Raw genomic sequence first — 25,392 nt, 5'->3', positions numbered from 1 at the left:
GCACGCAAGTGATCCTCACACCTCAGCCTCCCCAGTAGCTGGAACCACAAGCATGCACCATCACACCTGGCTAATTTTTGTATTTTTTTTAGACATGAGGTTTTGCCATGTTGCCCAGGCTGGTCTCGAACTCATGGGTTTGAGATGGGTGGGCTCCAGCGATCCACTCATTTTGGTCTGGCAAAGTGCTGGGATTACAGGTGTGAGCCACTGTGTCTGGCCCAAATGCTATTTTGGTGTCTGTAAGCAACCCTGGGGAGCTCCCTGGTCATTGAGACAGCATTTTAGAATTCACCCGAATACCACCTAAAAAGCGGGACTCTGTATTTCTCCTCTTCTGGATTATTTATAGGACAGATTTAAAACTACACTGATTGCCAGCACGGGTTCCTGGGTGGATGAGAGCATGGGACACTCTGGGAAGGTGCCCTCCCCACCCTCTGTCTTCATGCTTATTTTTACACACATACCAGGCAGCCTTCCACATGTTCCTCTTTATAGGTACCACTTTACCCCAAACTTAAGGTACGAAAGTTCCCAGAAATCCGAAAAGAATAGGAAAATCCTTCTCTGAAGGACTTGCAAAAGACTAGGTGTCTACCTCAATTTCAATTCTGCATGAGCAGGTACGACTCACAACGGTAACCAGGGCAGGTGGTTCTGGCTAGCAAACAGCATCCTGCTTCACTTCACTTCTACAGGCTCGGCCTGGCTCTCTTACTCACATGATGGATTGCCTGGGGCCACCCCAGGAGCGACCTGTGCGGTGCTGGTGGCTGCTACGACGACGCTGGCCGCTGACAAGACCCAAGTGGGGGAGGGGGGCCTCCAAGACTCTCGGAATTAGGAACTCTGTTAATACAATCTGCCATATTAATATGCCTGGGGAGAAAAATATGATCATCTCAATGGATGATTAAAACACATTTGTCAAAAGCCACCATCCATTTCTGATAAAAACATTTAGGAAAATAGAAATAGATGGCTAACACTTTAACATGAAAAAAAAAGAGGGAGAGAGAGACAATGTCTTTAAATAGCAAGTCAAAGCGCAGCATTACGGGTCAATATTGAAACTACAAACTTCCGTGAAAAATATGGACAAAATAAGGAGGCCTGGGGACCTGCAAGTCCCTACTGAGGTGTCAGACAACGGCGCACAGGAAGAGGAGCAAGGCTTGCCAGGACGGAGGCCTCAGCATTTGCAGGCGATGCAACTGCCTGCCGGGGGAACCGACGAAACGCAGCTGGAAAGCCAGCAGAAACAGTAAGGGAAGCCGGTAGGAGAGCTAGCTCCAGAAATAATACACAAAAGTCAGTGGTTTCTTTATATACAAGTGGCAGAAAATAGAATGAAAAGATCTTGTTCACATGCACTACAAAGACATAAAGCACCTAGGAATGACCTAAAGAGAAATGACCAAGACCCGGGCCAACAAGAGGCATCCTTTGTTTCTGGATGGAGAGACGCTTGATCTAAGATACCAATTACTATTCTATTCATTCATGTACTCAACGTAGTTCCAATAAAAATCTAGAGTGGACTTTTTGGAACTTCCTTCCCCTGCAAGATGCTAAAGTTCAACTGGAAGAATAGTCCTGTGAGTACAATTAGTAAAGTTCTCGGAAAAAAGAGAGAACGAATCCTACCCTATATTAAAACTTACTACAAAGCTATAAGATTCAAAATTGTGTGGTAATAACATAAAAAATAGAATAACATAGCAGAACGGAATCAAGAAAAATGTTCACTTACATATGAAAATATATGATAAAAGTAGCATTTAAGTGTCAAAGAAAGATTGCCATTATTAAGAAAACTGGCTAATGTTTTAGGGTAAAATAAAGCTGTCTGTAGTTCTTACCTTCTAATAAATTTCAGGTGGGTTAAGTAGTTGAAAAGTATTTAACATTTTAATATATAACATAAGGGAAAATAGGGGTGAATGTTTTTATAATCTTCTAACTACGACACCAACCCCAAAATTAAACAAAGACAAAATTGCCCATGATCACTTTGAAACTTTTGTATAGCAGAACACATCATTTACAAGGTGAAAAGACACTGATTAAAGTACGTGTATTTGAACTTAGAGAGAAAAGGTCGCTTTCTTGAAAACATAATGACTGCTTTAAAAAGCGATGCAAAAGCTGCAGAAGCTGATAGAAAGCAACTGCGCAGGGAGCAAGCGGAAGGGGCTCCCCGGAGGACATGGTGCTCATAAGCATCTGAAGAGGGGTTCAACTTGAAGAGCGATCAAAGATTTTTTTGTTTTTTTAAGAGACAGGGTCTCTCTCTGTCACCCAGGCTGGAGTGCAGTGGCACAATCATAGCTCACTGCAGCCTCAACTTCCTGGGCTCAAGTGATCCTCCTACCTCAGCCTCCTCCTGAGTAGCTGGGAATAAAGGCAGGAGCCACCGCGCCTGGCTTACTTTTATTTTTATTGTGATGGGGTCGAGCTATGGTGTCCAGTTTGGTTTCAAACTCCTGGGCCCAAGTGATCCTCCCGCCTTGGCCTCCCAAAGTGTGAGGATTATTGGCATGAGCCACTGCACCTGGCCAAAATAAGCAAAGATTAATCAATTAACAGAGGGACACATTAAGGTCCCAGTGAGTCTTAGCTGGGGTAAAGATGTGAGGAAAGGTCCCCTCAGGCACCACTGGTGGGACTTCCAACAGCCCTGCCCTGTTCATAAGGCAATCGGTAACATCCATCCTCCTCCAGGGAAAGACCCAGGGGAGCCAGGGAGCGTGCACAAGGAAATCCATTGCAGCGGTGTAATGGTGAGTAATTGGGAACACCTCAAAAGTCAGTCAATAGTGGGTTGCTTAGATAAATTATGGCATAATCATAAAAGGGAACAGCATGTAGTCATTAAAAGGAATAAGGCAGATCTGTAAGGCAGCATGTGAAGGCGTGTAAGACACACTAGAGTGCAGAGGCCGGTGGCGGGTGGCAATACCGCATGAGCCTGCTGAACATTGTGAGTGGGTGTGCATGTGTGCACGTGCCCCAGGAGTGGATGGAGGGGGAGGTTTACCTTTTACATGCTCCTATAATGTCTGCATTTTTATAAACATGGACAACCTTGGTACTCAGGAAAACACTAAATATTTAAAAAATCAATTTTGATCGGCAGGGGAGTTGCTTACAATGATAAACTGTGCAAAAGAACCTCCACAATTTATGGGAAGAGAATTAATCTTGTCTGTGGCATAAAACTGGTTCCTATGCTGTGGTCAGGCGCTTGCAGGGTCTATGAAGCGGTGGTTCCAAGCTCTATCCTGTGTTTGAAAAGAAGCCCAAGACTTCTCTCATGATTTCTGCAAGGCCATCTACTTCACAATTCATTAGGTTTCTTTCTTTTGGGCTGGAATTAGCTCAGTGGGGCACCTCTGTAGGAATTTGGGTGGCAGTGTTGTGTCTTTTAGCAATACATCAAAAAAGAGAGCAGAACAGGTTGGCTCCTATTTATTTACCTAAATTCTAATATCTGAGGCAGTCATGTTTTTTTCCCCAAACATTTCAGTTTCCTGACCGAAAAATAAAGAAATAACAAGGATTCTGGGTGGTGAAATGCTGAATCTCATAAGCAGAGAAAAGGTACCTTATTTCCTGCTGCAGTTTAAGATCCTACCACTAGATGGTGCTATGGGATCACACATTTTCAGGCTGCACCCGTTCACGCCACAAAAATTCTTCAACATTTAATAAGCACCAGGAAAGCTTTCCAAAGTAGAAAGAATGAACAATTGTGCGGGAATAGGTACATTTTGCTTTTATAAAATTGGGACGCTGCCATTTCATTATTGATACAAAAATCTGCCTCACTTTATTCCTGCTGGACTCAGGTCCCAAATCTACGCTAACCTCGTATATTTGAAGAGACTGGCAGAGGCCCAGGCAACACGGACATCTAAAAGTTGAATTCAAAGATCCTTTTTACCTCATGCTGCCAAATGCATTTTCATTAATTCCACCTCAATGTCGTGACGTAAATGTTAGTGGAATCGGCCCCAAGCTAAATAAGCAATAAGCCCCATTTTTCAACGCACAAACACATAAAGATGTCAGCTCAAACTGTTTACTAATTAACACTTAAAAAGACACAAATTAGATATGCGTGGCTAAGAGCAATTATAATCAAGACGAATTTCTCTAGTCATTTGGGAACTGAAAAAAATGCCTAATTGCTGGAACCAATGTTTTAAAAACTGAAATCATGCCAGTTAGCAAATATGTTCATTTAAAGAACATTCCACGTGACTACACTCTTGAGGATTGACTACAAACATGAGAACAAGGAAAATATTTAGGTATAAAATTAAAATCGTAAGCTCCCTTAGATTTATAACTTCTTCATTAAATGTTTGCAAACAGCAGCCCATAAAAACCTGCAGCAATTAAGTGGTTAAATGAATTGCCTCCCTTGTCAATTTTAAGGGGGTGATTAATATTAGAGCGTCCGTTTACTAATTAGGCCCTCCCTCATCTTTCAGCTTTAAAGTCGAATGAAAATGGAGGCTATTGCTCCACTAGGAGCGCGGCAGGCTGACGAGTGCTTCCTCTGCCGAGGTTTTGACGGTAGCACCCCCGGAAGGGAATGGGGAGCATGTTGGTTTCTGCTGAGGTTAGCAGCTGGTAGAAACAGCTCTGCACGGGGCTGGAAGTTGCTCCAGACTTCTCTCCTGCCTGGTGCCCTGTCACTGCAGGAGTGGTTCACTCCTGTTCTCACAAGGCTTGCCGGTAGTTATGCACGCGGCATGAAACCTATACCCAAGGCTGCTGCCTCCTGGCTGTGACAGTGAGGTCTGCCAGGTAGGCCAGGGCAGGATCATGGGTGGGGTGGGAGGATACACAGGTAACCAAGACATGAGGATGATTTTAGAAGCTGCTGCCTGGACTGCAGAGCCAGGGAGCTCCCACCCTGGCTGCGATGGGGAATCCATCAGCTGGAGAAATGGGGCAACTGCTTACCAGGGAAATAAAGAGTGGCAGAGACAGAGAATATTTATACGCCCATCTCCTCACGCCCAGAGAAGATGCTTCATCATGGGTGCTGGCTGCGAAATTACACTTTCCAGGCTCCGGGACACAGACAGCCTTTTGTCTGGGCAGCAGGGAGAACCGTAAGGGCTTCACTGGGACAACAGCCCCACTGGGTCGCCCACTGCCCTCCTGCAGAGCCAAACTGAAGGGGAGAGGGCAGAGCAGGGACAGATGGGGCCAGGGCCAGAAAACTGCCTCCTGTGGCCACGAGGCTGCCACTGGCCAGTCCCCGGTCACCTAAATTCACTTCCTCATGCCTGGGGCTGATATACACGAGCCCTGGGAGGACGGGGAAGCCCCTGCTCTGGGTGCGAGGTGACAGAGGAGGTAGGAACACAGGGCTGCTGGAAGACACGGGCCAGGCAGGAGGCTGCCGCTGTGTCACGGGGAGCTGGCAGGTGTTCGAGTGGGAATTCCTCTGTGAATCACGGCTTCCTTCACATTCGCCCACCCACGCCATCATGGAAGCACATCCGAGTGGTTTTGTCTTTCAAAGATCCTTTTCTTCAAAATTTGCTCAATGGCGAATACATTGATTTTAGCTTTAAAATATGACCATCCTTGGGCGTTTCTCGTGAAACCTCACCCAAGTGCATCAGGTACGACTCCTGTGGAGACCCCGGTGAAGAGCAGGGCAGCTGCTGGGTGCCCTGACCCCTGCGCTGTGCGCTGTGCTGGGACGAGCAGGCCTGTGCTCCAATTTGGGGTGAGGGGGCCTGGGAACTTGCCCCAGAGCCAATCTAGATGGCAGATTTGTCCCCTACCCCAGGCATCCACACTGGGAGGCTGTGTCTACGCAGCCCATAAGGGTACCTGCGGGCACCAGCGTTCTTGAGTGGGCTTGTTCTCCTTCCTGTTCTCTGAGTGGCCTGGCTGTTGGGCCCAGCAGCGCACGCTCCCCGGGGCTCCTCAGGATGCTGGGGCTGAGGGACACTGCCCACCCACAACCGGGTGACACCCTGTCACTCCATGCCAGGCAGTTAGTAGGCCTGGCAGGCTCAGGCCATCTGTGTCCTTGCTGGGGGTGGGGCAGCTCTGCTTAACTGGCTCTGGGGGGCTCCCTGTGGCTGCCCACGGCCCTAACCTCCATGCTCAGAGTGCACAGGGTCACGGGGTTTGTTGGAGGGTGACTGTCCCTGAAGCTGAATGGTGGCAATTTTGCTTGGGCTTCAATTCAGAAACTTCCCTCAGGCAGGGCCCGGCGAGGACAGTTAATGCAGGCAGAAGGCTCTGGGCTGACAGGACAGTGCTGCCTCAGGCTCACACTTCCGTTTCCCCTCAAGGTGGGACTGCTCTTTACTAGATGAAGACCGTCACGCATTCAGCCAGGGTCACATTCGGCCCCTGTTCAGCTCTGGGCCGCTGCTGTGGGAGTCTGGCCGGTTGCTTAACTTCTGGAGTCCAGACTTCTCCTGTAAATGGGTGGGCCCCACTTCCTCCATGGGTGCGGAGGGGTCACGAAGGGAAGCACCTGCCCAGCATGGAGCAGCTCTCCCTGGGTGCCGGGCTCTCCACCCTGTTTGGGAATCCAGGCGAGCCTGGGGAGCTGTTCTGGATGAGCGGGAGGCACGGGCACAGGCCTGTGCCCCTGAACCCGAAAGCAGCCTCGCACTGTATTTACTCCACTCTTGTTTGTTTGTTTGTTTAATGGTATAAAATACAAAGGTTTACAGTGAGCAAAGCAAATGTCTGAGCAGAGACTTCTCTACCCCCAGGCTCCACACCAAGGGCAGCCAGACCTGTTCTAAATGGAAAGCACAAAATCAAACTCACCCCGACCCAGGGGACACCCAGCCCGCTCCAGGGCCAAACACGCAGAGCCCAGGAGTGACAGCCAGTCGCCCTGGCTCCGGGCACCACTTCTCCTTGGGCCTCCAACTCCCACGAGCAATGCCGAGATCAGTGGCTAAAACAAGCAACTTCAGGTTTATTTTTGGGGAAAAGCTTCAGTCAGCACCGCGGAAGGAGCCAGTTGGCCCGAGTGTGTGGACATCAGCAGCACGAGCAGGCAAATGGCTGGTAAAAGGAACTTTTAAATCCTCAGGTTAAATAAAAACTCTGTGGTGCTCTTGACTACAGAGATACTTGTTATGGTTTTCCAACCTGTTTAAGGTTCTAATCTCTCCCCATTCCCTACATTTCTTTACATTGACTTTAATTTACTTCAATAGCAAATACAGACCTGTTTTTTTATTTGTTTTTGAGGCGGAGTCTCGCTCTGTCCCCCAGGCTGCAGTGCAATGATGCGATCTCGGCTCACTGCAACCTCCACCTCCCTGGCCCAAGAGATTTGCCTGCCTCAGCCTCCCGAGCAGCTGGGACTACAGGTGTGCACCACCACACCTGGCTAAGTGCCACCACATACGGCTACTTTTTTGGGGGTATTTTTAGTAGAGATGGGGTTTTATCATGTTGGCCAGGCTGGTCTCAAACTCCTGGCCTCATATGATCTGCCTGCCTCAGCCTTCCAAAGTGCTGGAATTACAGGCATGAGCCATCGCACCTGGGCCAGACCTGTTTTTTTAACCCGCCACTAAACCCATAAAACACAGCTGGCCTTGGTCCACAGGGATGGCGCTTCGGCCCCAGCAACAGAGCAGCGGGATGGTGGAATGGGTGGCCTGTGCTGACTCATCTCCTTCTCTGTGGACAAGGAGAATGGTAATGATGGTGATGGTGGTGGCTGTGATCAGGTGGCAGCCAGCAGCCACTGAGGCAGGCACTGGTTCAGGCCATCATTCACTGGACCTTCTCAGTTAAACCCACATAGACTCTGGACTAAGCACTTTTATTACTATCCTGATTGTGTATAAAAAGAAACGTCGGCTCAGAAAAGTCAGTGGAAGATCTGAGATTCAGCCAGGCACTGACTCCAGAGTGCATCTCCACCCTGGCTCTGCATCTCCTGGGGGTGGCCACACTGTGACACTACATTGTAATGAAACGCAGATTTCAGTCCTTAGAGTGGGAAAGCGAATGAAGGTTTACAGGGTTCCCACCACTCGCCCTGGGCCCCACACTGGGACCCTCACCCACCTCACCCCACCCCAGTACCTCAAAGGCCCACCCAGGGTTGGGAACCAGGTTGACGCCTCCCAGACCCCACTGTCCCCATCGGCCTAGAGAGCCCCCTTGGAGGGACACAGAGCTGCCTCTTTTCGTCACAGTGGAGAGGATTTGGAGCACAGCAAACTGGGTCTCCATTTCATCTTAGGCCAGTTACTCCTCATCTCAGAGTCTCAATTTCGACCCATGACATACGGAGGAATAAGGCCTGGGGTGGGAACCAGTGATCATGTATGTAAAGCCTCAGGCCCCAAGCTGAGCACACGGCAGGTGCTTAAACAGTGCCACTGTGAGGCCCACAGGCAGCCCAAGCAGAACGGGAGGGGAGATGGCAGGATGCTGGGGCCCGTGTTGCCAGCACATCACACCTGCATCCAGCTGGCATCACAGAGCACCTGTGAGACAGGCTCTGCTGCAATCCCATGGCAAACGGCGGGGAAGTGACCTGCCCCTGTCTGTGGTGGAGGAGGGCTGGACCGGGGGTATATCAGTGTGGCCGCTGCCCTGGAGAACACCTGTGGCAGCAGCAGCCCTTCTGAGGCCTTCCCCACATTCCCTGGGATGCCCCCCACGCAGGGCCCTGTGGGCTCCCTTGCTTTGAGAAAGGCAGGCACGAAATTCTAGGCACACCTATGTTTCTAATGTTGTAGCCAGCCATTTTTTTCCCCACGTAATCAAGAAAAAAAGAAAAAAATCTATATATGACAATCAGGTTGGTTTTTGTGATATACCGAAAATCGAGGACAAAGGGGGACTTTTTTGTCTTATTTTTGCTATGACAGGTTTAGAAATTTGTTGTACTACATTGATTCAATTTTGCTTGATTTCAGCCATCTTTCAGTAATGCAGCCTGCTTCTGCTAGCTGGGTACACAAGAGAAAACCCCAAGGAACGGAGAATATTGAAATGGTTCTACCATCTCCATCTTTGAGATGAATGCTCCTCTTGGAGGACGGCTGCCAGTGGCGTGTGACCCGCTCTGCAGAAGGGAAGCCACACGCCCTGTGCTGTCTTAGGGAAACAGGAGGCCCCGGTGGTCTGACTCCAGTTTGATTCCATCATCTCAACCCCCTTTCCTCAGAGTTGTCATCCGTACACCAGTCCCAGCTTGCTTTCTTTTTTATGAGGAAACGGTGCGCACTGTTTGGAACCAGGCTGCCAGATGCATTCCAGCTTAGGAAGCACGGCGGAAGGTACCCTGACACGCCCCTAAATTGTGGAGAGCCTCGGTCATTTCCCAAAACCCCTCCTGGTGGCAAATAATAAAGGAAACGGAGGAAGAAAAGTCGACCTGGTGCCCGTCCTCCAACCTACACCGTCCCAAAGCTGACTCCTTTTCAGAAAGGAGAACTGACGGCTCTGTCTGTTATGTAAAACCTTCTGACTTAGACAAGACAAGCTGTGGGTCATATTTGACTGGAAGCAGGAAATACATTAGAATTGAGCTACTTTATCTAAGACACACATTTCAGTGAAACGAAAGTGTTTTCCTCAGAAGAGAAAGGGACGCTTCTACCTGTCCCTCCCCTGGAGTGGATCCCTAGGGGAGCACGAGAGACCCCAGAGTGTGGGCAATGGCCCAGACCTCCCCTCCCCGAAGGCTTGCTTACCTCTTTTTCAATTTCTGCTAGAGATTTGATGGTGATTCCCAGGAGATCAAAGGGCTGCATCTGAAAACACAATGAAGTCACCCATTTAAATGGCTGGAAAATGCTCCTCCCACACGTACTTTTATGCATGGCAATGGCAACATCTCCAACCATGGTGTGATCCAGCGTTTCCCCACCCACTTTCTACAGGAAGACCGTCAGTGGGACTCTCAGTCATGCGTGGGGGTAGCAGGAGGAGTTATGAAGGCCTGCAGCAGGAATGTGGCCCTCGAGGTGCCGGCCCCTGTGCTGCAGGACCTCTGCCTAGTTGTTGTCTGTGGCACTCGGGGGGGCCCAGGTCTCCTGGAGGACTGACTGTGGCTGGCCCGCTTTTCCCCTCTTCACCCCCTGCCAGCAGAACACACAGGCAAGGTTTGCTCTTTCTCACTGCAGCTGTAAACCGCAGGTGCCCAAGTTCTCCCCGGAGGCCACCCAGCCACTGTGTCTGGGTAAGGCAGGAGGTCTAAGGGACTCCAGGGAGGAGGAGGTCCTCAGGGGGAATCCAGGGCAGGAGCTGGGGCGGATTCCAGGTCTTCAGAAATGCCAGGTAAATGAAACAACTGCCCATCAATGACCATTTGAGAAATCAATGTGGTAAAAATGATAACACTGCATTTTAATGAGAGTTTTTATACTTTCATGAAGATTGGAGACTTAAAAAAAATGCTGGCTTTTCAACAGACAGCATGAAAAATCAAAGACACATGGCGGTGAGTGAGCAGGAGGTCCACAGAAGCCTGGACTCAAAGGCTCCGAGGGCAGAGGGCACCCAGTCCACGTGGCTCCTGGTCTGAGAGTCCCTGCTGGGCACACGAGTGTTCTGTATACTCCAGGTCCCTGGCGTAGCCTCCTGGGGCCCAGGCTAAGAATGAAGGCCTTTGACAGAACCCTGCGGCCCTCAGGGTCCCGAAGGGCGGTAGCCAGGGGTGGGAGTGGAGCTGGAATCTCCGCCAAGCCAGCAGGGATCTCCTGTGAGGCTGGCTCTGGAGTCCGAGGACCCAGACTCAAAACTAGCCTCAGCGCCTCCTCGCGATGCAGCCGCGAATTAAATCCCTTCCTCATTTCCTCGCCCATTGAAAGCGGCGGCACCCCTGGCGGGGGCTGCAGGGCGCTGCACTGAGAAGAGTGGGGAGCGCAGGGCATTGGGCTTGGTTGTCTGTGGCCTTGGAGTCCTGGCCAGGCGGCAGCAGCACATTCGCGAGGGCGGTCTTGGGACGGGGCCACCGAGTCAGACACTCCGCTCGCGGCTGCTCTGCCGGCAGCCACGGAACAGTGTGGTGCTGTCTGTGCTGCCAGCCCGAGGGGCTCGAGAGTGGGGCCGCCTGCCCACAATGCCTGGGACCCAGCAGAGGTGCAGCTGCTGTGCCATTAGGCTCTAACCACCCCGCTAAACTCTCCCAACTGGAGCTGGTGCAGAGGACAGAGCAGCCTCTCCCAGGGAACGGCGGGAGAGGCGCCAGCGTCGCCATGGCAACGCGGCCCCGTGGAGTCGGCTGAAGTTCCTGGAGCTCCGCACGTCACAAGCATTTTTCAAGATTAAGCTGCTTACCAGAAGGGTTCAGAGGAGGCCTATTCTATTTCACGAAAATGGAAACTACAGAGCAGGTCAAATCGCAAGCCGGGTGGTTTTTAAGCTGGATCCAAGAAAAACACTGAAGGATTCTTTAGCTGTGCCCAAGCTGGGGCCTTCACGTTTATTAGCTGCTCAAGGCCAACTTCTGCAGAAAGGATCAAAACCAGAAACGGGTTTTCTGAGCCAGCGTGGGCCAAGCCTGCAGGGCTGGGAGGGGGCCACTGCCACCTTGGGGGCTGGCGCCATCGGAGGGCTGACCCTAGCAGTGCCAGGCAGAGCCTGTGGCCTGGTACAGAGACCCCACTGCCAAGCAGGATGGGCGCCCCTCACGGTCCCAGCCAGCTCACTCGGTCCCTCTGACAAAAAGATGGCGTGGGCCTGGCCTGCCTGAGAGTGTGGATGTGGAGGGTGAGGTCCACGCTGCCTGATGTGGGCAGGAGACCATGGCTAGAGGCACCACATGTGCATGGCGCCCCCATGTCAGAGGGCGGGATGCAGCCATGACAATGGGAAAATAAGGAAGCCTCCTTTCGACAGGAAACTGTCATCCTCAAATAAGAACAAAATATACTAAGCTGGACTTGGGAGACAAAGAACATTCACAAACAGGGAAGCTCAGGTCGAGTTAATCACATGCGGCAGGGAAAAGGCTCGGCTCCACAGCCTCCTGAGCTTGTCTGACAGCCTCCTGCTCCTTTCCCATCCCTCAGCTGTTGCTTTCTTCATTTCTGAAACATCTACTACATGGGGTGCTGGCTGATAGGGCCAGAGATGCACATGGCCCACCCCCAACCTCGGGAGTCACTGTCACGGGGCTGTGGGGTTCAGCTTCCAGCAGGAGAGAGGACATGCAGGCTGACAAGATTCCGGGGAGGGAGCATGAGTGCCGCCAGAACAGCCCTGCGTGCCATGTAAATCAGGATGCAGGGACCTCAAGCTGAGGGTGGCAAAGGGGAAGGGCAATCATGCATAAAACTTACACTTTCTGGAACACAAGAAAACTTCTCTGAAATCATGAAAGGCACACCATCCATTGCTGTGAAGGAAGAAAAAAAAGGATGGCATTAAAGGTATTGAGGATGGCATTTAGATGTCCAGCAACTGAAGACATCGACACAGAGAATATGAATGTGTCACAGGACGGAGCCAGGTGACACCCAGCACAGGTGTGCGGGAGCTATGGGAGAGGACAGGTCACACCCCTGCTGCCGGGACACACAACCTACTGAGAGAGGCAGGTGCCTCATCACACCCTGAGCACCAGGCAGTTGTGTAGACAAGAGCTCTAGGAGCTGAGAGGGGCTGGTCTAGAACCCCCACTCTCCACCCTGGAGTCTGCTCTCTGATCTGTAACTGGGAAGTCACCAGGGGCTGGCAGCCGAATGAAGGTGACACAGAGCTGGCAGGGACAGGCTGTGCGGAGATGAAGCAGTGAGCACGTGCATTAGACATTCTCTAAGGTGGGAAAGTCTGAGTGGGAGGAAAGAGGAGTTCAGGAGTCAGACTGGCTGGGTTTGAATCCCAGCTGGTGACTGCAGATGAGCAACTGAAGTTACACTGACAAAGGCGGCGCCGCCTACACGCCAGGGTGCCTGCGCATCGGAAGTGGAGTGTGTGGGGCACCGGGCCGGCGCTGCACAGAGTGGGTGCTTGGCAGGTGGGGGCGACAGTCACTGTCACTCTCAGTCACTCAGACCCAGGGCGTCGAGGGCTTACTCCAGGCTCACCAGTGCACTCAATTTTAACAGGATGTGAGAGAAAGAGCATGGAACAGGATGGAGTGAATGGAAAAACCAGGGGTCCAGGGCCGTGGTTCTGAGGCACGGTTTCTTTTCTGTAGCCGCCCCTCCCTCCACCCTGCCCCAGGGCATCGCTGTCAAAAGCACACAAAAATGACCCAGGGTGTGCCTCTATGAGTGAGTGCTCCTCTACGAATTATAACCTCAGAGAGGAGGACTCTGGTGCCACACCAGGACTGGAAATCCTGCCATGCCAAGGATCAGGTCACACTGGACGAGGCATGATGCAGGCACTTTCAGTGCCAATGCGGTGGCCACGCAGCTGCTGGGACAGTGGCGGGCAGACAGTGCTGGCTGCTTCCTCAGGGCTGGGTGGAGTTGGGAACCCACAGGGGCCCAATTTGGCCACAGCAGTGCAGGACCTGGTTGTGGTGCAGGGACGGGGAGCCCCGTAGTCAGGGGTGGCTGTACCCTGAGGTACCCTTCTACTCTGGTTTCAGGGAGAACGGAGTGAGCAGAGTAGAAGCCTTGGTGAGTGGGCTTCCGGGAGCGACAATCTTTGCTCCCCCAATTGTCTCCTGGAATGACTTCTCTGGAACCTAAGTGGTCATTTTTTTTTTTTCAGTCCTAACAAAGGAGAGTAGCAGAAGCGGAAAGCAGCAAAGCAGGGGGAAAGGACATGAGAGGAGGAAAAGGAACCTGGGACAGATCCTCCCCAGTCAGCAGGAGAAGACGAACGGCTCCTGCTGTGTTCATACAGAAATAAAACCTAACAAAGCTATGTTCACACCTTATTTTAGGGAAGGAAAGAAACGAAACATTCTTAGGTCAGCATGAAGAAGAAACGGCACAGCTGACTACAGCCGCTGCCCTCCCTGAGCCCTGCTTGCTTGGAAGGGCCGCTGTCCAGTGTGGCTGCTGGACTCAGAGACTCCTGGTCAGAGGCCTTCTCCATCTCAGGTGGTGCCGGCAACCTGCTGTGAGCTGCGGGAAGAGACTGGACAAAGGGCCCTAACAGGGCGACACTTCCTCAGAAAGCGGGGCACGGGAAAAGCCCCAAACAATCTCATTCAGTGTATCATGCATTCGGACCTGTGCGTGAACTCTGAGCACCTACGCAAGTGTGCTGCTTCACAGATGAAAAAGTTCAGCCGTGAATAAAGGAGCCTCGAAGAGCCACAAAGCCTTCTAGAGAGGGGCCGAGCCCAGTCCCACCGATATCCAGGAAGAAGTGTACCAGCCTCCATCACCGCCTGCCCGACGCTGCCCCCACACGCTACCCGACTTCCTTGCCCTTCCCGCTGCTGCTGAGAGGGGCCAGGAACTCCTAACACTTCTGATCATTTTAGAGACTGGGAAGCAGAGGCTCTGAGAAGTCAGTGCTTGCTGGGGTCACACAGGTAGTGACCCCAAAGCTCTAGATAGTACAGGCTACTTCACCTCCCCACTGAAGTCCTGAAGCCCACTGTTTCCCCCTGTCACGGTCCTCAATTCCCGCTCTCTACACACACCCACCTCTTCCACAGCTTCTCTTGCCTGCTAGACAGACAGCAGGGTCCACAGCAGTCTTCCCTGCACACCCAGGCACTGCGCACAGGCCCTGGAAATCGTGAGTGCTCACAAGCACAGGTCCGAACGCTGGGGGAGTTTCTCAGCGAGCTGAGCCTCTGCACACACCAGCAAGCTGGAGACCACTGCTTCCTTATTCCCCTGCAGAACGCACGTGCCAGTCACCCCCCAGGCTTTCTGCCTCTGATGTTTTAAAGACCTTATTAGTATTTGGGGGTGAAGAACTGCCTCTCACTGGTGACAGTTGTTTCTACCTACATGTCACCGTATGTCTAGGGAACCTATGTGTTTAAAAGGTGGGACGGTGATGTGCACAGACCTGATGACACTAAGAACTGAGGGAGCTGGGAAGTACTGGGGACAGCAGAGGGGAAGGGGGGCTCTGCCCATGAGAGGCCTCCCTGGTCAGACGCTGTCAGTACTGCCTGTGCCTCCAAAGGACAGAGAAGGTCAGGATTTCCAAGACAGGGTCTTGACTGGCATTGAAGGCCCTGCCCCTTGCACCTGACCCTCTTTCTGTCCTGCCCATCCCCTTTCTCCCCCTATGCTTGCGCCCTGGCTGTCCTTCCCAGTCTTCTGAGCGCCTCTCCTGCAGCACAACTTCCCTGAGGCCCTCCCTGGGATCTGACCAGGCCTGTGTCTCCTTTCCATGTCCGAGTCACCTCTGCATCTCAGGTTCTCAGACCAGGGGCAGGGCCTGGCAGGGGCTCATGGGCTGTGCTGGACAGGAAGGGCTGCTGTGGAACTGGGTAGGGGGCTCCAGCCTGGGGCACGAGCCTACCCTCTCTCAGGACCTGGGGACCCTGCTCACCGCGACTCCCACCTGCTGCTGCTGGAGATGAAAGCCATGGGTGGAAGAAGCCCCGGAATCACTTCTAGGAACCGGGAAGATCTAAGCAGGGAGGGAAGTGTTTTTAAAAATTCATATAAAATTAACCATTTTAAAGTGAACAATTCAGAGGCGTTTAGAACATTCACAATGGTGTGCGATCACCACCTCCACCTAGTTCCAAAACATTTCCATTGCTCCAAAGCCAAACCCCTCACCCATTAAGCAGTTTCTCTCTGCTCCCACAAGGGAACGTGTTTCTCCTTCAAACTGACGGTCGTGTCTTTGAAAGAGAAGGATCTAGAAACACAGGTGGTCCGGTAAGCCTGGCTTTCTGACCGCAGTAGCTGGGCCTCCTGTCATGCTCTGCTCCTGCCTCACTAGTCAGCAGAGGAGATGAGGAAGAATGGGTTTGCCCAGTCTGGCTGCTCTGAGTTGAGGGCTTTAAATACAAATTGAGGAGAAAAAAGTAACTTGTTGATGGGATTTGGCTGTGTCCCCACCCAAATATCATCTTGAATTGTAGCTCCTATAATCCCCACAAGTTGTGGGAGGGGCCCAGTGGGAGGTAACTGAATCATGGGGGTGGGTTTTTTGCCATGCTATTCTCATGATAGTAAGTCTCAGGAGATCTGATGGTTTTCTAAAGGGCAGTTCCCCTGCACACGCTCTCTTGCCTGCTGCCATGTAAGACATGCCTTTGCTCCTCCTTTGCCTTCTGCCATGATTGTGAAGTCTTCCCAGCCATGTGAGTCCATTATACCTCTTTTTCTTTATAAATTATGCAGTCTTGGGTATTTCTTCATAGCAGTATGAAAATGGATGATACATTTGTAAAACATATCAACAATAATAGCGTTTTTGTAAATATATATACATAGTTTAGATATATGTTCCTGACAAGTCTCATGTTGAAATGTAATCCCCAGTGTTGGAGATGGGACCTGTGGGAGGTGTCAGGGTCATGGGAGCGAATCCCTCATGGCTTGGTGCTGTTCTCGTGGTAGTGAGTGATTCTCACGAGATCTGGTTAAGTGTGTGGCTCCTCCCCCCGCCCTCGCTCTCACTCCTGCTCTGGCCATGTGATCCACCTGCTCCCCCTTCCCCTTCCACCATGATTGGAAGCTTCCTGGGGCCTCCTGAGAAGCAGATGCCAGTGCCATGCTTCCTGCACAGCCTGCAGAACCGTGGGCCAAGAGCCAATTAAATCTCTGTTCTTTATCAATGACCCAGTCTCAGGTACTCCTTTATAACAACTTAAGAACAGCCTAACACACAAATATATATATCACATATATTATGTAAAAATATGCTTTTACATAGATTGTAGATTTATATTTTGTATATAAGATATAAATTATATATTTCCATTATATGTGTATACATGTATATATGCATACACACACCCACATATGATTAGGATGAGGCCCTCCCTTAGCCACTGAGAGACAGCAGGGAGTGGCCAGGGTGCTCACCCTGTCTCCCAGTGGGCCCTGAAGTCCCTCTGAGGCACTCTGGGTTTGTCTGCAGGCCCTCTCCACACCTGCCCTCCCAGACCTTCTGGGGCACCCTGGGAGTTGGTGGGGCCCATGGCCAACCTGGCCCATGTGAAGGCGTCAAGATGTCTGGGTGAGGGCACCTTCTGGCCCTCAGGCAGGCCCAGTGGTAACACCATAGTGAGGAGGCAAAGGTGAGAAGTGAGATCACTGCGGGATGCCCATGGCAGTCACTGGGAGGAAAGGAAGACCATTCCTGAAATGCCTGAGGAGCAAGAGGCAGCAGCAAGGGGGCCCTCAGGACTCTGGCGGCCTCACTCCCCGCTCAGCCCACATGCTCCTGACTGGGCCAGCGGCAGAGGAGATGAGGAGACCGGCTCGGATCTAATCCTGACTGCAAGGAGAGCTGTTGGGTCAAAACAACAGGACAGACCACCACTGTCAGTGAGTTCGCGACAGAAGGAGGGGCGTAGTCAGATGCTCCCTGTGTTCTTCAAGAAAACAGACTTTCATTTTTTGTAGAGATGAGGGTCTCATTATGCTGTCCAGGCTGGTCTTGAACTTCGGGCCTCAAGCGACCTTCCTACCTCAACTTCCCAAAGTGTTGGGATTACAGGTGTGAGCCAGCACAACTGGCCTAGAAAACATATTTTAACAAAGTCAGAGGAAAGAGAGGAGGTGATAGGATCCCATGGGCTGAAGCTTGCAGTGGGAGCTGGGTCAAGAGGAGTAGGGCTCTCGCACCAGCACAGGGAGGTTCCAAAGGGAAGCAAGTGCCACCAGGACCAGCGAGACTCTGCTAAGCAGATCATCTGCCTGCCAAATCCCACTTTAGAAAATCTAGTATAGCAAAGATGAAGGCAGGCTGAAAGAATATGGATTTCAACAAAGCATCTGACAAAATTTCTCATGTTATCCATGTAGACAAGCTGGATAAATACTGCTGGCTACTGTGGAGGTTAGCAGAGTCCATAACTGGTTGAACTACACATTCAAGAAGCTGATTAAGAGACTGATGCTAACATTGAACGACCCCCGTGAAGGATGCCCAGGGCATGATCAATGACTCAAACAAAAGCACACATGGTATGCACATCTAATGCACTCCTGACGGGAAGCCGAGGTGGGCAGTCTATACACTAGATAACAGAGTGAAAACCAATCAGGTCTCAAAAAGTTGCCATCATGGGCCAAATGTAATGGAAGGAGTTCACGAGAGACCCAGGAAGAGTTCCACAGTGTAGGCCCAAACACCCAACTGTGTAGGATGGAATGAAAGAGACGTGGAGACAGGAAGACAGGAAGAGGCGGAGACAGGAAGACAGGAAGAGGCGGAGACAGGAAAGAAGGCGGCTGTAGTTGAGTAAGTCAGTAACGTGATCTGACTATTTAAAAGCATCATCCGGGCATGGTGGCTCACACCTGTAATCCCAGCACTTTGGGAGGCCGAGGTGGGTGGATCACGAGGTCAAGAGATTGAGACCATCCTGGCCAACATGGTGAAACCCCGTCTCTACTAAAAATACAAAAATTAGCCAGGCATGGTGGCACACGCCTCTGGTCCCAGCTACTTGGGAGGCTGAGGCAGAAAAATTGCTTGAACCCAGGAGGCAGAGGTTGCAGTGAGCCTAGGTTGCGCCACTGCACTCCAGCCTGGTGACAGAGCAAGACTCCGTCTCAAAAAAAAAAAATAAATAAAAATAAAAGCATCATAAGGTTACAGTGCCACAGTCCCAGTGCCCGGGCAGGGGGTCATTCACCTTGGTCTGCTTGGATCTTGAATGGGGCACTCAGAGCCAGGACTACCTTCCCAGAGGCCATCCTTGGGGCTTTCCAGGAGGCCAGGGTGATGAGGGAATCTGAGGCCAGACAACACAAGGGAAGGAGGAGCAGCCATCACGTTCAATGGCCCAGGAAGGCACAATCCTGTCAATTTCTGCTCAATCCTGTCCATTTCTGTTCATCCTAGCACACCCTGCCCAGCACCCCCAGAGACTGGGATGGTGTCCAGCACATAAGAACTGCAGCCAAAGTGGGGGTTCAGATAAGAGAAGCCTTGAGGTGAACAAAATCAAATGTCTGCACATGTTTTCGTGGTGGTCACAGCATAAGGGGCTAGACACAGACAGCGACTTGCTGGGGAGCTAAGGAAGGGTTTTGTGTGTTGGGTAGAAAGCTGATCTGTGGGACCACTAAATCCCCTCTTAATTCCATAACATCCATGTCTCCTCTCATCTGGGCAGCCTTTTCATATTTTAAAATATCTAGAGGTTTGCTAAACATAATTCTTAAAATCAACGGCATGCATGCTTCATGCATTCCAAAAGAATGTTCATGAATCATCTCTGTGCTGGCTTCTCCTGGGGAGCCACATTTACTTCCTTCCTTTCTTTTTCCCTTGCTGAAACCAGCGTTTTGTCTTTGCTATTCTTTCAGAGCAGAGAGACTGTGGTGTTCCAGTATTTAGTCTATTTCTGAGTACCATGCAGAGTGACATGCTGTGTGAAGAGCTGAAGACAGAGACACATGTTCAGGGTGAACCCTTTCACCCCTGACCTGTCCCTTCCACGCAGCCTAAGGGCTGGGATGGGGCTTCTCCTGCCAACACTGCCTGACCAGTCTACAGTCACAACCCAGACGCAGGGACAGTACCTGACCTTTCCTTGGGAGAAAAAGGACATGATAAAGCCCCCTTCAACCCCTAACAAACCATGCGGGGGCCATGACAAAGCCTCCGACCACCAACAAATCTGGAGGGTAAAGAAATTCTCCCCTAGCCCAGTTCTACAGAATAGAAAAGGAAAGAAAACCCATGCTTACTGCCACACACAAGGATTCGAATATGCATCAAATAATTCAAGCTTCAACATTACCACCTGATGTGGTTTGACTCTGTGTCCACACCCAAATCTCATGTTCGGCTGTAATCTCCGGTATCGGAGGAGGGGCCTGAGGGGTGATGACTGGATCATGGGGGAGAGGATTTCTTGTGGATGGTTCAACAGCATCCCCTTGGTGCTGTCCTTGTGACAGTGAGTGAGTTCTCGTGATATCTGGTTGTTTAAAGGTGCATGGCACCTTCCCCTCTTTCCCTCTCTTGTTCCTGCTCTGGCCATGTGAGGAGCCTGTCCTGGATTTGCCTCCACCATGACTGGAAGCTTCCTGAGGTCTCCCCGGAAGCAGATGCTGCCATGTTTCCTGTGCAGCCTGCAGAACCATGAGTCAATTAAACTTCTTTTCTTATAAATTACCCAGCCTCAGGTATTTCTTTATAGTAATGCAAGAATGAGCTAATAACCACTTGCAAGGCTTAGAGGAGTTATGAGGCTGGGCTGGAGCTAGGAGTCAAACCCAGAGTGTAACGTGCACTGGGGCTATGGCGGGCTGTGGCAGGGAAGGAGGGGCTTGGAGCTTGGCAGACCTGGGTTTTCACCGTAGCTCTGCAGGTGCATATGTGTGGCTGCGCACAGGCCACCCCGCCTCTCTGAGCCTTACTTGCCCTGTCTGTAAGGTGGGCATAATACTACAGCTCTCTCAGCAGGCTGCAGTGAGGGTGAAGAAAAATGAAATAAGACAACAGAAGGTAAAGCGCCCGCTGAGGAAGGAGGGCTGGTCAGCTAACCCTGGCTTCTGCTCTCACCAAAAGCCATGTGCTGCTGGGCAGGTTTCCTTTCAGTACCAGGCCAGTGCTTTCTTCTTCTTCTAGTTTTTTTTTTTTTTAAATTTTTATCATTTTTGGTGGCAGTTTTAACAAAATGCTGATCCACAGCATCGAGCTACCTCCAGCAGATGAAAGCAAGGATGTGCCTCAGGCTCCGTGGCACAATTAGCATTCTCCTAAACAAACGAGCTTCAACAGAGCTGTAATTAAGCAGGCCTGTAATTAAGTATATGCCCTTTATCATAACGATCATGCTTAAAAATGGCATGATGCATGGAACTCTGTTATTAATGCTGTAATCCCACACTGAAGTGCGAGTACATAGAAATCAGCGTGTCAGGCCTGTCACCAGAGTGTTTGTAAAATACATTAAAGAAAAAAACCAGAAAACAATCAGCTCATTCAACTGTTCTTTTTACAATCAGGCACTACAAGTCAAGGGGATTGTGAATGCTTACAGATTCCGCAAGGTTTAAACAAATAAAGCTCTAATCTGCTACTGTATTAATCCCACCCCCTATTTTAAAGAAGGGAAAAGGGGTGGTGGGTTGTTTTTTTTTTTTTTTTTTTTTTTTGCCAGCTGACCTGAATGCCTGTCTTTGCTATTCTTGGAGAAGCAGTCAGTCCAATCTGCATGCTGCATTTGTTTGGACATAAAATTGGATTGCTGCTTGCACAGACAGCTCTGCCATGAATCTGTAGGAACTTTGCCTGGCAACGAGATGGGATTACAGCTCCTGCATCCTCCCTTCGTAGGGGAACTATAATTTTACCTGCCAAGACAGTCCTCCAGAGCCACCCCTTCGTCCTCCCCTCCAAACACACGCCTCAGACTTCTGCAGGCTCAACAGAAACCCACCACTGACCAACTCCCAAGGGCTCCGGACTCAGGACCACCCACCACCCTGGAACACCTAGTTGCTCAGAGCTGCCAATCCTTGTCCCTCCCCAACGTGTCAATGTGCTGAAGGGATAAGGAAATGCTCCAGTCAACACATGGATTGATTTCAACATGCTTGATAAAGAGAGTCAGAAAGTCATGTGGTAAAAATGTAAAAATAAAAATAAAAAAGAGACTCCGATACCAGCATGTCAATTGTTATCTGCTTAAAGTTGTCGAGTGGTGTTAAGTGAACTTGGGTAATAGGACCTCGAAGTACTTGCAAAGATGATGGTGAACAGTGTGGCTTACTGGCAGGCAGTCATTTTCAGAATAAAATTCAATGCAATTGGAGTGGTGGGAGGCCTTTAGTTCTGTGTACCTGCTCGGGGCTTGGATCTGTAAATAATCAGCAACCCCAAGCCTTTCTTTCCCCTTTCCTGTGGTGTTTCAAAAGTCCTTTACAATTTGTGATGGGAAAAATGCCAGCAACTCAAGATCTCAAGGCCATTTCTCAACACTCATTTGCAAACCAAAACACGGAGCCTGTTGTGCTTTCTTGGTGATTTCACTTTGGGGATATTCCTTGGAAGATATTTGTAGACGCCTCCAGAGCTGTCTGCTCAGTGACATTCCAATTGAGTTTACACAGGGCCAACAACTTCCTTCTAGATCCCCAAAGCAATTTGTTTTGCCATGTTATTCATAAGCCAAAAGGAGTGATTTATCAGCCCCTGCGTGAGAGGCAGCTCGGGAGGAAGGGGCACAGGCACCGGAGTCGGACACGTGTGAGTGCCGAGCCGGGCCCTGCGCTTGTTAGCCGTGTGGCTTTGGGCAAGTCACTTAACCTCCAAGTCAGATTTTCGTCTGTCAGACGAGGATAATCGTACCCACTCCGCGGCACCGCCGAGGGACCAGATAGCAACGGGAAAGAACAGCCCGACCACAGCAGCCACTCAGAAAATGGGGGCATGGCTGCCGTTTTGTGTGGAAAGCAGCTGACTGTTTCTGCAGGAAATGAGTTCAGAACAGGCCCTACCTCTGACTAGTTCTGTAATTTAAGGCAAGTGTTTAATCTCTCTGAGCCTCTCTTTCCTCAGCTGTAGAAGAGAGAAAATAATAGTACCTGGACTGCAATGACATTCAAACAAGATAAACACATAAAGCCCTAGGTACAAAGTAACTGCTCAGTGACTGTTAGCTGTTCGTATTAGCGTTAGTATTACTGCTGTACAGAGGAAAATATACTTTCACAGTTGACCCCTTCTACCTGCTTTCACATAAGAACATACGTGCAGCCATATTAAATTACGTAATCCAGGGGCTGTGAGACTCGATCCAAAGACGTTTGGAGGGACGGAAGCGGTGTTTGCCAAGGAGTAACTCACTGGGTCCCTAAGCCTGAGGTGCCTCACAACACAAACGAACATTCTCTGAGGTTCTATTTGGCATAAGCGTGCGGACACACACACACACACACACACACACACACACACACACACAGCCTCCCTCCAGGCTCTCCGTTTCTACACAGAAGACTATAATCAAGGGGCTTGCTTCATCCCTCTGCATCTCCAGTGTCCTGGGAGGAATCTAGAGCCACCAGCCTGCCCACCTCCTCCTTCAGGATAGTCCATCCCTCCAGGGCCCAGTATGGGCTGCAGAACCTCATCCAGGTCCAGGGCGGTTCTCTGAAAGCTACGGGAGCACAGAGGGAAGGCAGCTGCCCCACATTCCACACCCATGAGAAACTCAACACACAACAACAAGAACATTCTCACTGAGCCTCAGAAGCTTGGATCTTGCTTCCTAGTCGAGCTTGACTTGCAACACCAGAGACAGCAGCTGCCAGGGAGAGCCACAGTCTGGGGAACCCGATGGGTTACTGCTGGGCAAACATTGCTTTTGTCCTTCCAAATGTCTTCGGATCGGGTCTCACAGCCCCTGGGTTATGTAATGTAATATGGCTGCACTCTGGTTTTCATGTGAAAGCAGGCAGAAAGGGGTCTACTGCGAAAGGGTATTTTCCCCTGTACAGAATAACAGTAATACTAACACTGGTGGTGAACAGGTCCTGGGCAGTTAGTTTGTACCTAGGGCTTTATGTTTTTATCTCATTTAAACATCATAGCAATCCAGGTATTGTTATTTTCTTTCTTCTACAGTTTAGAAAAGAGAGGCTCAGAGACATTAAAGAAACGTTTTTTAACTTTATAAATATTTAATGGCTTCGGGCAGAGACCAACTGCATTTTGCTCAAGGTAAAGATAAAACTCAACTCAGTGATGCCTGTCCACGTGAGTACAAAGGTGTCCTGGTGGTTGAGGGGCCACTGGGTCAGTGCACACACCTGCTGCCTGCAGTGACAAACACAGAAACTCCTCAGTGAGCTCGAGACCAAAGGAGCTTTGTAGATGCAGAATAAAAAGCAGAACCAGGGTCCAATGCTGCCACGTTACCACCAGCAGCGACCACATTGTCAGGAGGGAGGCAGGCTCTAAAACAGGCAGTCATCTACAGCCACCGGGGCGGAGTGGTAACTGACAGCAAGGGCCTGACAGGCTGGGGCAGGCATGGCCGTGACTGCTAAGCACACCTGCCCCCCAGGCTGAGCAGCACATCCACCCCCAGGTGTGGAGCTAGTGGTAACATATCTGCATTGGAAGACATTTAGATGGAAGAATCAAGAGGCCTGGCCACTGGCTGCAGAGGGCAAGGCGGAATCAAGGGTGACTCCAGGATCCTGGCCTCAACAGTTGGGAGAATGAAAGGCCAGGTACTGGCAGGGGCACGGGGGCCAGTGGAAAAGCGGCATAGATGAACTGGTGGGGGCTGCAGAGCATGTGTCAGGTTTGAGCGGCTTGGGAGACAGCCAACGCGAGGCAACTGGTCAACACTGGCTAGAATGTCGTGACCAAGAACGCGAGATGGGTGGGTGAGGACTGCCGGGTGGAGATCCAGAAATGAGGCCTGGTGGGCGGGGATGTGAGGCTGAGTGTAGAATAACCTGCATGCTGATAATGGAGGCCATGAGAGAAGATGAAATATTCTGGAAGAAAACACAGTGAGAAGAGAGGCAGGCCCGGGACAGAGCTGAGGAATGTTAACTTAGTTCAGTGCTTACGTGGAGGAAGAGAAGCTGGCAAAAACAACGGGAAGAAGATCGGAATGTACTCTGTGATACTGGATTAAAATCAGAGGTATCATTATAAACTTGGTTTTAATATGTAGTTGTAGACAGATACATAAGTGCACATCTATGTATGTGTGTGCGTACACTTATATATATACACTTATATGTGTACATACATTTCTCTCTGCTGAGTCAATGACAGCTCAGAGGCAGTGGGCACTCCTCACACCCAACTCTGCTTTCTAGCATTTCCTCTAAAAGAGACGGGAGCTCTTTAGAGAAGTGGCTGATTCAGTGCTGGGCAGGAAGGGAGAAAGCCAGGAACATCTTGTTGTTCCAAAAAGTAAGGAGGTTCTCGAAGAATCATGGGGACACAGCGGAAGAGCTTGAGAGCCAGCCTAAAGGGTTTCCCATGGGCTAAATATGAATCCATTTGAGCATCAAAATAAAAATGACGAGAATGAGTAAGAATACCCTAGTCCATACAAATATAAGGAAAGAAACCGGCTGAGGATAACGGAAAGCTCTTCCTTATCTACTGGAGAAATGGCAGAATTATAAAGATCAATGGATGCTAAAAGTGGCAGGTGAAACTCTGATGAGGAACAAAGTATTCACATAGGCCTACTGTATTCCCCACGAAAGTGAAGAAGCCTGCCACAGCACCTTCACCAGGTGACGGAAGCTAACTTCACTCCAGCACCGGGGGCCTCCCGACAAGATGCACTGAGAGTGAGACTCTCGA

General features: G+C 50.5%; 1 protein-coding gene across 9 annotated transcripts in view; it reads right to left on the bottom strand.

The window, feature by feature from the left end:
• The window catches only part of MVB12B (multivesicular body subunit 12B), a 228,186-nt gene that overhangs the window by 57,588 nt on the left and 145,206 nt on the right, over positions 1–25,392 (bottom strand). For 5 of the 9 annotated variants that reach the window (XR_004262372.1, XM_032257265.1, XM_032257266.1 and 2 more), the window contains exons 8-9: positions 12,321–12,376; positions 9,729–9,788 (exon numbers count right to left, since the gene is read on the bottom strand). Coding sequence is in view for 8 of the 9 variants with exons in the window: in XM_032257265.1 (XP_032113156.1) it covers positions 9,729–9,788; positions 12,321–12,376 (116 nt within the window). In the remaining variant the exon portion in view is untranslated. Of the gene's footprint in view, positions 1–8,818; positions 9,368–9,728; positions 9,789–12,320; positions 12,377–25,392 lie in introns of those variants that run through there. The other 4 variants (XM_032257262.1, XM_032257268.1, XM_032257267.1 and 1 more) reach the window with 2 other exon arrangements.

Source organism: Sapajus apella, unplaced genomic scaffold, assembly GCF_009761245.1.
Source record: "Sapajus apella isolate SASKATOON/1434 unplaced genomic scaffold, GSC_monkey_1.0 scaffold97, whole genome shotgun sequence".
In the NCBI taxonomy this organism is placed as follows: Eukaryota; Metazoa; Chordata; class Mammalia; order Primates; family Cebidae; genus Sapajus; species Sapajus apella.
This window is presented reverse-complemented; position numbering and strand designations above follow the sequence as displayed.